General features: G+C 47.0%; 1 protein-coding gene across 1 annotated transcript in view; it reads left to right on the top strand.

The window, feature by feature from the left end:
• Positions 1–2,493, top strand: part of LOC139050831 (deformed epidermal autoregulatory factor 1 homolog) — a 75,784-nt gene extending 73,291 nt beyond the window's left edge. Inside the window, exon 8 of the mRNA XM_070527619.1 lies at positions 2,042–2,493. Coding sequence (XP_070383720.1) covers positions 2,042–2,224 — 183 coding nt within the window. The 3' untranslated portion in view covers positions 2,225–2,493. The remainder of the gene's footprint in view (positions 1–2,041) is intronic.
• Positions 2,494–12,418: the final 9,925 nt, after the last annotated feature.

The raw sequence follows: 12,418 nt of genomic DNA, 5'->3' as shown, positions 1-12,418 counted from the left end.
AACTACATTTTTGCAAAACCAATAGTGTTAGTATTCGAAAAATATTCTATTCGATTTACTCACACAATTGAAGATTGAGTCGGAATGTACTTGAATATACCTTGCTGGTGAAGCAGCGCACTGAAACGGACACAGTGAAGACACACAAGAAAAGACGACACTCGCTGCAAAGTGTCATCACTTGTGATGACCTCACTGCAAAGTGTCAGTGCGCTGCTTCACCAGCAAGATATGATGATTAATCAACAACTAGCTCAACTTTCCGCATTAATGGACTTGAATGTTCTGCAAGCTGAAAGCCACTTTCGAAACTAACAGCATGTGCATAGTGCCGGCAGTCACTGACACAGCATCCAGAGGAGAAGGGCCAAGAATGAAGGGTCGGAGCGCTGAACGTCTGAGGACTGAGTGGCACGCAAGAAGAGATGTGCGGACTTTTTTGCGGTGGTTGAGAAGCAAGGACGACTAGTTCCAGCAGCATGTTGGTCATGAAACTCGACACAGTCTGCTTGGCTCATTGCCTATGTATGATGATAGGCCATTTAAACAGCGTATTGTTGGTATGGTAATGGACATGCGGCCCGGCACATTCACACATGATTTGCAGTACAAGTGCACCAATGGCAGCATGGCACGAATTCATACAAGCTGGTTTGCTTCTGCGGTGCGTCCATTTCTACATTATCTTGAATAAAAATGTGCAACAAGCACCACGACATGCGCGAAGTGCACCATGGTCTCGTGTCTAGGCGATGTAAGCTTTTAGGGTTAATGTTGTGATCAGTAAATCAGTGCGAGTGACTTGTGACATCCGTGTGCAAAAAATAAGTCAGCTTTTGTGCATTTAACACAGCCTTGGAGAATAAAATCGGTAAAATCCCACATTTACGATCTTGGAAAACTGTCAGAGATGCACAGAGGTCCCAGATAAGCTTCAAATAGACATATCTTAAATTTAAATATCAGATCATTCCGCAATCCCCTTCTAGTTCGATATATCCGGGATGACTGTATCAGTAGACACTAGCACAAAATGGTAATGACACACTGGGAAGCATTGGAGCATAGCATGTGATAAAGCAGCACCAGAAGGTTAAACAAACCACAAACAATCGCTGTTGTTCCCTGAGCAGAGCATTATGCACAGACATGGTGCATTGTGAGAGAAATTTTATTCGACCTTGTTTTTCACTACAGGTCATTCAAACAAGTGTCCAACTTGTACTTAGCCAATACATAGGTATATCTACTGGGTATAAACACTGCTCAAGTCCACAGCAAGCCGTGGAAACAGTAAATGAGTGCTACCCAAGACACAGCAACAGAAATATTGGCTATAATCAAATGGCAACAAACTACTAAGGAAATTTCAGTGCAGTTAGTGATGGGCATGCAATATTCACCAAGGAAAAAATCGACCTGGTAAAAAAAATCTAAAATATTAAAGGACTAAAGAAAGAAAGAAATGACAGCATGTATATGTAAAAAGTCTGAATGTGCACAGCCATGCGCATGTTTCATTCTTGCATGATGATGCACAATCAAAACGGTGCAGTATTTCCCATGGGAAATAAAAAAAAAAGAAAGAAGAAGAAAAAAGAATGCAAACATGCAAACAGTTCAGTACAACACTCCATAGTATACACAGCAATAAATATATGTAAAGATGCTGGATGTCCGTTGGACTGTGATGGTCAGTGGAGTCTTAATTGGCTCATTTCACACATATTTGTTGGTTAGACAAGGAAACACAGCCCAAATAAAAGCTACTCACAACTTGTAACTGTTGGCCTTGCTTGCTCTCCTCATAGTGTCATGGCTGCATCGTATGATAGAAAAGTTCTTTCCTTGATGCAGATTGCTTTGGGTATTTACTCAGTTCTTTTAAACTCCTTCAAGCAGTTCAAACCACACATTGGCTACAGTGGCTCATTACTGGCTGTAATGTCTGAAAAGACATTGAGAAAGTCAACCTTTGACCATTTAACATGACAAATTTTTGTCATTTGACATAGTTTTCATTTTTGATCTCTGCAACCAGAGGTGTGCCAACTGCAACCGGGAAGCCTTGTTGGAGTGCACCGGGTGCCATCGGGTCAGCTACTGCAGCCCATTTTGTCAGCGCAAAGACTGGAACACTCACCAGGAGAGCTGTTCTGAAGAGGCTGACGAGGAAGAGCCTGGCACAACGGATAAGCGGCACTCACAAGCCAGTTCTGTCTAATTGTCTTGTGCTGCTGTTTTATGGACAGATTAAGCAGTGTCACTGCCATTTCATGGCTGTCGATTTGCACGGTGGCTGCGCTGTGAGTGAGCCAATGGGTACCAGTTTGTGGTGGTTAATGAAATACATATGTGTGAGTAACGTCAAGTGGTAATGCCCAGCCAGCGTTCACATTTATGGCCAGTATAAGACATTGACCATTGTGTGGAGGTGTAACCCTTGTTGATCACCACACTAGTGCAAAAGAAAATATTCTTTTCATCCTGTTATGATGGTACCATTGTTGTCTTAGCTACAAGTTCAGCACTTTCATTTAGACCTAAATGCTGAAATTAGGGCACTGTAGAAGATCATTCTCATCTTTTGGTGAGCGTTACTGGTACTGACTGCCATGGCTGCACATACACGGAGTTTACTTGGCTCCAGTGAAGTTTACAGAGGATACTCCCGCTGTATACTGTGTTTGCATAGCAACATGACACCCTGTGATAGGAAAGGGGTCTGTGTATAGGGCCAGGTTACCGGAAGCATTAAAGATAGGCCAGTAACATGAAGGAATGCTGTTTATGGAAGAGGATTGTATGGGACACTTATAAAGGACAGTGACAAAACATATACATTGCAGCTCTCAAAAACACACAAGATCATTTAGATGTCTGGCTATGTCTGTTTAAAGTTTGAACGATAAACATTGAGCTACCATTCTTCACTAACCAATACCTATCAAAGGAGTCCTAGTGCTTTTCACTAGTAAAGATGGTAAATGACTGTCTCCTTCCCAGAATAGGCGTTTCACTTACATGCACCGTCACTGTGATGACCGTAGCACCAGGCAGTGGGGCTACGAGCATGCCGTGGCATTCATGCAGTGGGCACGCCTTCTCAAGTCACAGGCTTGAGCTTGAAGATGCTGTGCTGAACCATGACGCCTTCCTGATGGGCCTGGTCAAGCTTTACAGATGCGAGCACCCTGGGCACAATGTCCGAAGCCCTAGATGCCAAGGAAAGCCAGCAGCATACCACTTCACGAATGCAGTCTTTCTCTTTCAATGGTGTGCACTCTAAACAATCTGCATCGCATTCTCATCACATTCTTCTCCCCTATTTAAGAAAGTCGTATGCATTTCTTGGGGCTGCTTTCAAAAAGTTCATGAAGCATGTAACTTCACAGAGAAGCGGGCAGGAGTCATTCTGGTACTTGCACAGGCTATTACTGATGATGGCTGCTTTGCAACTTAGCCAGGTGGATTGTTCATTTGCCCACTATGAAGTCGAAGTGAAGATCACCTTCCACAGACACAGTGAAATCAAGCACATACTGCAAACACTGACGAAAGCCAAACGTTCAGTAGAAATTTGTCACCCAAGAAGGAATATGCCGCTGACAGTGATGCTGCAAGCTTTTCATGGCATGACAACAAGCACTACATGGAATCATAAACAGTAACACAAACAAGTTTTCAGCATGCTTTCCTGTGCCCTAGTGTTCCTTTCTGTTGAAAACAGTTCCACACACTCAGAAGAAATGTAAATAGAACATTTGAATAAAAAGTCATCTACGGTACAAACTGACTTTCTCAGTGACAAAACACATATGCCTAGTGTAGCGCTTCACACCACATATGGTAAACACGGTCGCAAAGACGACCGATCACCATATGTCGCTAGTCAAGAGGCAGTCATAAAATATTTGTACCAAGGCTCTGACACCATTCATTCATTCATTCATTATACCCTCAAGGTACAGCATATGCAAGGTACCTCCGTCGTGATTCCTACAATTAAGCAATGGCCCTCAGTCCCCAGCAGCTGCAGAGCACCTAACCAAGGCAGTGGTCAGACCTCTAACGCAGCAGAGGGTGCTAAGAATCTCTGGGTCTGGACAGGCCACCTATGGAAACTTATCCTTGCAACATTTAACACCCGAACCCTCTCGAGTGAGGCTAGCTTAGCAGGGCTCTTTGAGGAACTATCAGACATTGTTTGGGATATCACCGGCCTTAGTGAGATTAGAAGAACTGGTGCGGCTTATACATTGCTGAGCGGTGGGCTCGGTGGCATTGCCACGATGCGATCCACTAACCCGCTGCTGTTCTTCACGCAGGTTTTGATGTCAGTTATCATGCGAATGCTGCTGCTTCTTCTTGTGAAATCAACGAGCGTCACTTTGGGACGATCACACCCGTGCTCCGATGACATATTAACATGGGACATCAGAACCAACGTGGATTCAACCCATCTGGCCACGCCGCCAGTGAAAGAATGGATCCTCGACGAAAAGCCGCTGGCCCTACTACCATCGTCAACAACAATCCAGCTTCCTATAAAAGGGGAGCGACTACCCCTGCCGCACTGTGGGCTCGGTGGCATTGCCACGATGCGATCCATTAACCCGCTGCTGTTCTTCATGCAGGTTTTGACGTCAGTTATCATGCGAATGCTGCTGCTTCTTCTTGTGAAATCAACAAGCGTCACTTTGGGACGATCGCACCCGTGCTCCGATGACGTATTAACATGGAACATCAGAACCAACGTGGATTCAACCCATCTGGCCACGCCGCCAGTGAAAGAATGGAACCGAATTTTAACGTGTATCGGAAAGATCGCAAGACAACACGAGGAGGAGGCGTCCTTATAGCTGTCAGTCAACAATTATCGTGTTCTGTTGTTAGCGTCACATCCAACTTAGAAATCCTTTTCATTCATTGTCACGCCGCTCCACAATCGGTTCTTTTGGGCGTTTGCTATAGACCCCCTCGCAGTAGCCCAGATTTTGCCTGCCAACTTAGCAATGTGCTCTGCAAACTAACTTTTCAGTACCCCAAAGCTGACCTCCTCCTCTTCGGAGACCTTAACTTTCCAGATATCGATTGGCACAATATTGGCCTCGAGCTCCACCACTGGAAAAAGCTGGCGCCACCGTCGGCGTGACGTGCTAGGAGGGATCACGTGGACATAGCGGCCGCGTTGGCTGCTTCGGGCGCGCCGAAGCGAGCTGAAAACGAGTTTAAATTCCCTCGTACGCTGCGGTCCTCATTTAGTGGCGAAATTTTCCGGCTTCGAGTGTCTCCTTCACAACGCTTCAAAGCACTACAATAGGTAGTGGCTGCCTTTGAAGGCGCGCAACATGGTAGGCTACTGCTCGGTGCCGCAGGGCCGGACGCACGTAACGGAGGCCGGTGTCAGCCTTATTCACATGTAGCCGCAGGACAAGACGCTGCGTGAAGCTTGGCTCGCGAAACATAAAACCGGCAAACAGTCATCGGCTACAACTCGGGTATGCAGCAAGCACAGACGCGAGGAAGATTTCTGCTACGGCGCCCGGTCTGCGATGTTCTGAAAACGCGCACTGAGACGCTCGCCCGAGTCCGCTGCCCGACTAATGTCATGACGGTTTGGTCTATGAACTTGTCGATGCTATTACTGGCAACTTCAGTGGAGTGGAAAGGTAGCGGTTAGAAGCACATTTAAAAAAAGCATGGCATATGGTCATGTTTGTGTTATGAATTAATGCACTGGATTACAAAAAAGGAGCAGCGGGAAATTGCACGCTGAGAACACCGATAAACATACAGTGCGACGCAACTCGAGGAATAATATTGAAAGGTCAACGAATTTAGAAGAAAGAAAGATTGAATCGTCGCGACGGCACATTACAGTCCCCGTAGGCGTCGAAGTCTCTACAATGAAAGTATTTTTGAACAGCTCTGATAGCGCCCACGCAACAATGGTTGCTTGTATACTGTCAAATGCTCATATTCTGCGGCCTAAAGCTCATGACACGGTGAGAAAACGCGCGTGCGGAGAAATCGAAACAGTGCGCGGACAAGCATGCAGACGAGCAGTCGGTCGCTGCGAATCTGCGCGATCGCTGCATTGAGGCTTCGTTCTATTACGCTCCATTTAGTTATACAAACACTATAAGAACCTATTTCACATAGTTTGCTCTCAGCGTTTACCTACCTTTTACGCAAGAAGCCGGCTCGGGAGACTCCATATCGCGGCAACCACGCGCAGTGGCGTTCACTGTACGTATTCGGTAAAGAGATAGCGTCTGTAAACGATTGTGTGCTTTCAGTTTGCCCAAGATTATTATTTAGACACTAAGAAACTTCTCTCGTTTCGAAAGTACTTACAAAAATGTCCGGGAGAGCTCGCGCGTGGTGTTTTCAGTGACCGCTGACAGCAAAACCTATGAGTAGCGTGCCACGTGATCCCTCATACTACGCCAGCGAGGCGCTTCCGATAGATGGCGACTCCGTAACTCCTCGCCGCCGATAGCTCCGTCTCTCGTAAATCAGACAGAAGCAAGAAATTTCCTTGATGTTTGTTTTAATTTTAACCTCGCTCAACTTGTATCTGAACCAACGCGCGTCACACCAGACACAGCTAACGTATTAGACCTAATACTAACAAGTCGACCAGACAGTTTATCGTCAATTACATATCTGAAGGAAATTAGCGACCATAAGGTTATTCACGCTTCCTTTCACTTTGCGCCAATTCCACGCCAGAAACTTCAAAAGACAATACATCTTTATAACGAAGGCAACTACGAGGCTATACGCGATAATCTGTACGACTTCTTTATTTCATTCGAGGCACCCTTTAACAAACACGATATGCATACCAACTGGCAAAGGTTCAAAGAAAAAATAAATGATCTAGCTGACAGGTTCATTCCAACGATAACGTTTCGAACGCAACTTCAGAAGCCATGGTTCACCAATTCTTTGAAGAGACTTGATAATAAAAAAAAAGTTTGTACCATGCAGCAAATGGCAGGACAAACACATGCGCCTGGGATAAATACTACACAGCGGAACGTGCATAATTATCAGCTATTCGAGAGGCAAAACAGTCTTTCTTTCACGAAGATCTACCAAACATGCTGGTCACTAATCCAAGAAAGTTCTGGCAGGTGATCAATCCTCGGGAAATAAGCAGTATTGCGTTAGTCAACGAGAACGGTGAAACGGTCGATGATGTTGAATGTGCTAATCTTTTTAATACAGCTTTTGTGTCAGTCTTCACCCATGAACCTAGCTTGTCATTTCCCTCTACAGTTAACAACTCAACTAGTGTCATGCCATCAGTAACCTTCTTTGCCAATGGTATTTTGTCTCTAATTGACAATCTTAAACTAACATCCTCAGCCGGAGCGGATAACATAAACTCAAAAGTGTTAAAAAATACTAAAGACATCAGTGCTGCTTATTTGTGCTTGTTCTTGCAGTCACTCTCATCTGGCATCATACCACATGACTGGAAGGTGGGGAGGGTTGTTCCCATCTACAAATCAGGTGACAAGAACTCTCCACTTAACTATCGCCCCATCTCACTGACAAGCATACCTTGCAAAATCATGGAACATGTCATTTATATACAGAAATTATGAAATTTTTAGACGCAGGAAACTTTTTTCATTCTTCACAGCACAGATTTCGCAAGGGATTTTCCTGCGAGACGCAATTGGCACTTTTCCTTCATGATCTTCACACTAATCTAGATACTAACCAGCAGACAAATGCAGTATTCCTAGACTTCGCAAAAGCATTCGATAAGTTACCACATCAACGACTATTATTAAAGCTATCTCTAGCGAACGTGCACCCCGATATATTGCGATGGATTGAAGCTTTCCTTAGTAACCGCTCACAGTTTGTCCTCATTAACAACAGCCCACCTGTTTCCCTACCGGTAACTTCTGGGGTTCCACAAGGATCTGTCCTCGGGCCTCTCCTCTTTTTAATATATATTAACGACTTACCTCTGCATGTATCCTGCAATATTCGCATGTTTGCAGATGACTGCGTCGTTTACCAAACAATTACTAACATGTCTGACCAAATCTCCCTTCAGGAGGATATTAACCGCTTGCAACAATGGTGTGATTGCTGGTTAATGACACTTAACCCAAATAAATGTAACGTAGTGGTATTCACCCGCCGACGTAACCCACTAGCTTATTCATACACAATAAATAATGTAGACGTAGAAACTGCGCAGTCCTACAAATACCTTGGTGTTACCCTTACTAATGACTTGACTTTGTGGGAGATGTGGGGTTCTCCTCCCGTACTCTTGGGACAAAGGAACGACAACACAGTAGTGCAAACAATCACAAGGGCATTTATTGCACCTTTCATAGATCAATGCCTGCTAGCCGAGTTGCTATCCACAAAACATGCCGATGGGCGCGCGACAAATCTAGAAGTCCGACTCACCGCGACCGGAAGCGAGCGAATATGTTCGCCCCATGCTGGATCCCAACGCCTGGTCGTTCGCGTGTTCGGTCACGCCAACGGTGGTGCGTTCGAAGGCGGCCACGCGAGGCGGTCTCGCAGAAGCATGGGTCGGCGCGCGGCGTGGACGTCTCCCGCGTGCGCGCCGATCCGCCGGGAAAGACAGCCCGTTCTGCCCTGCGCCCCCAAGCAACCCTGCCGTGAGGCGGCGTTAGCAGCTCAACACTCGCGCCATCTCTCGCACTGCGCCCCAACCACATCGACCGCCGCGAGCATCACGCAGGCCACGCGGCGAAGCCGGATTACAGGAGACGCTCCATGCGGGAAAACATATCAGGGGATGCGGGAGAGTCGCGCATCCCCACATCCCCCAACCTTAAATCACTTCTTATTCCGGCGAAACATGTCACTCGGTCTAACATCAATGCGTGCTTCGCGAACAAGGCAGCACATGCAACAGAGGCCGCGCCGAAGAAATGTCTACACGCTGTCCATAGCATGCGAGCCGACATTGTCCCTGGGTACACCGCTGGCGTCCGCCGGTCACAGCAGTAGCTCTGCAGACTCGCCGGCACGATTCCAGGCCACTCCGGAACCAGCGACGCAGTAGTCGGAACGAGCAAGCGTCGCTCGCGCCGACGCGCCCTGCTGGCGAAAGCCGCAGTAGCTGTCGGTGACCGCCGGCTCTTTTGTCCGCCGCCGAGGGTTGTGAGCTGGAGGCCGCCGAAGTCGGTGCGCCGAACTGGCCACAGCATCACCATCGCCCGGGGTGGCTCAATCGCAGTCCGGGGCAGCAGCGCAGACGATTTGCAGGTGACAGCAAACCAGGGGTGACTCCAATCACGCTGCGTAAAGTCAACACACTCGGCAAACACTGAAGTAGTGCAAGGGAGAGGAATTATGCATGCGCATCGCCCACGTGGTACGATGTTAAACTCGGATAGCGAAAGATCGGGCAGCTACTCAGATGCTAAGTTCACGTGAACGAAGCTCGCTTTCTTGAGTCGAACGAGTAATTTCAATTCGTGCGAGGCTAACTAGAATGAGGGACGCAAAGTGCAACACCTCAACGCCACGGTCCACCGGGTTGTGTCCCTCCACGTGCGACAGGCAGCTTCGTAAAGCCTTGGGCCTAAAGCGTCGCTACTCTGACAACCGGCATCCAAAAACAACACCCAAAATGAGCGCAAAACAGGCAGCCGCGAGGAGACGTCAGCTGCGTGAGGTGGTCCTACTCCGCTCGGCGCACACAGTATCCGAGTCGACGGCGCCCACCGTCCCAGACGGTGTCGGAGCGCCCGGTGCCAGGCCGCAATACCAGTCAGCCCGTAGTGGTACCCGTGGCCCGCGGCCACCCGGCTCCCAGAGCCGCGACTTCATCCGAGTCAAAGAGATAGAAGAAGCTATTTAACATAAGAAATTCGGACCACCCACGAGGCTTCCGTACTCACTCGCTTCAGGTCTGCCAATATGCTCCGCGGGCGCTATGCCTCGCTCTCCCAGGATGCGGACCACGTGGCTCTCGTACCGACGAATGTCATTAAAAAAAACACTTGCGAAAAGGCTTAGCATGTTTACATGTTCAAACACACTACAGCCACCATCACCTCGCTCAGGAAAGCATCAATTCACGCTAGGCCTACGCTTCGGTTCAAACAAAGGTCTCGAACGAAGCAAAACTGTTAAAACTATCGTCCGATGCCCCCAAAGCCCCACGTTGGGCGCCAGATGTGGGGTTCTCCTCCCATACTCTTGGGACAAAGGAACGACAACACAGTAGTGCAAACAATCACAAGGGCATTTATTGCACCTTTCATAGATCAATGCCTGCTAGCCGAGTTGCTATCCACAAAACATGCCGATGGGCGCGCGACAGATCTAGAAGTCCGACTCACCGCAACGGGATAACAAGCGAATATGTTTGCCCCATGCTGGATCCCAACGCCTGGTCGTTCGCGTGTTCGGTCACGCCAACGGTGGTGCGTTCGAAGGCGGCCACGCGAGGCGGTCTCGCAGAAGCATGGGTCGGCGCGCACGCGGGAGACGTCCACGCCGCGCGCCGACCCGCCGGAAAATAGACAGCCCGTTCTGCCCTGCGCCCCCAAGTAACCCTGCCGTGAGGCGGCGTTAGCAGCTCAACACTCGCGCCATCTCTCGCACTGCGCCCCAACCACATCGACCGCCGCGAGCATCACGCAGGCCACGCGGCGAAGCCGGATTACAGGAGACGCGCCATGCGGGAAAACATATCAGGGGATGCGTGAGAGTCGCGCATCCCCACAACTTGGAGCACACATATTACTAACGTCATCTCATCTGCTAATAAATCTCTTGGTTTCTTAAAACGAATCTTGAAGCGAGCACCCAAGCATGTGAAATTACTAGCCTACAAGAGCATAATCAGACCCAAACTCGAATATGCATGTGCCGTATGGAGTCCTCATAAAGCATATCTAATCAATGCACTTGAATCGGTGCAAAACCGTGCCATAAGGTTCATCCAATCAACGTATTCATATGATGTCAGCGTGTCATCTCTGAAAAAAGAATCCGGACTGGTTACACTCGCTGATCGCCGTCGCATCTCAACTATCTCACTTTTTCATAAGTTTTATCATACTTCACTTAATCCACCACCATACATTATTCCCACTGCCCGTGTATCACATCGCACTCGGCACGTGTACCAAGTTGGCTGCCCTCGCACTCATACTACCACTTTTTCAGGCTCATTCTTCTTTCGCGCAGCAACTGATTGGAACAACCTGCCCCACCAAATTGTCGCCATAACCTGTGCACCTACATTCATGGAAAGACTGACAGACCATTTTTTACAATAAAAAAAAATTTTAACGGTATATGCTATCTATGTGTGTACTAGATGGAATTATGTACTTAATTTTCACGTGTGTTGTAACTTATGCTCTTTTATTCTAAATTATGCTCTGTTATTCTTAAATTTATTTATTTATTTATTAGAATCTCAAGGGTCCCTGGCGGGACATTACATGAGGGGTGATGTATGATGTATAATAAATATATGTATGTTCACCCCTTATGTAATGCCCCATGGGGCTTTTAGGATAATAAAATGAAATGAAATGAAATAAATAACGGACACGCCCTCTGCTTAGAGGTCTCCTAGATAAGCAATACGGAATAGGATTCCTAATCCATAAGGACATTGCAGGCAACATTGACAAATTCTACAGCATTAATGAGAGGGTAGCTGTAGTCGTAATCAAACTTAATAACAGGTATAGATTAAAGGTAGTACAAGCCTATGCTCCAACATGCAGTCACGATGATGAGGAAGTAGATCAATTTCATGAAGATGTTGAATTAACGATGAGAAAAGTGCAAAGTCGGTATACAGTAGGAATGGGTGACTTCAGTGCAAAAGTGGGGAAAAGGGAGGCGGATTAACAGGCAATTGCCAACTACAGCGTCGATTCGAGAAACTCTAGAGGAGAGATGCTGGTAGAATTCGCAGAAAGCAATAAGCTGAGAATAATGAACACCTTTTTCAGAAAACGTAGCAACAGAAAGTGACCTGAAAAAGCCCTAATGGTGAAACAAGAAATGAAATTGATTTCATACTTTCTGCCGATCCCAGCATATTGCAGGATGTAGAAGTGTTAGGTAGTCTAAAATGAAGTGATCATATGTAGTTTAGTGAGGGCTAGGATTCACCTCAATTTGAAGAGAGAAAGGGTAAAATTGGTCAGGAATAAAGAGGCCAACCTAGATGCAGTAAGGGTAAAAGCAGACAAATTCAGGCTGGTACTTGCAAACAAATATGCAGCCTTAAAACAGAGAGGTGAAGATGACGTAGAGATAATGAATGAAACTGCTAACTATGCTGTCTTCAGAGCAGCAATTGAAGTGGGAGGCAAGGCACCAAGGCAAGCAGTAGGCAAGCTCTCCCAAGTAACAAAGGACCTAATAA

This window comes from Dermacentor albipictus, chromosome 10 (genome assembly GCF_038994185.2).
Source record: "Dermacentor albipictus isolate Rhodes 1998 colony chromosome 10, USDA_Dalb.pri_finalv2, whole genome shotgun sequence".
Classification (NCBI taxonomy): domain Eukaryota; kingdom Metazoa; phylum Arthropoda; class Arachnida; order Ixodida; family Ixodidae; genus Dermacentor; species Dermacentor albipictus.
This window is presented reverse-complemented; position numbering and strand designations above follow the sequence as displayed.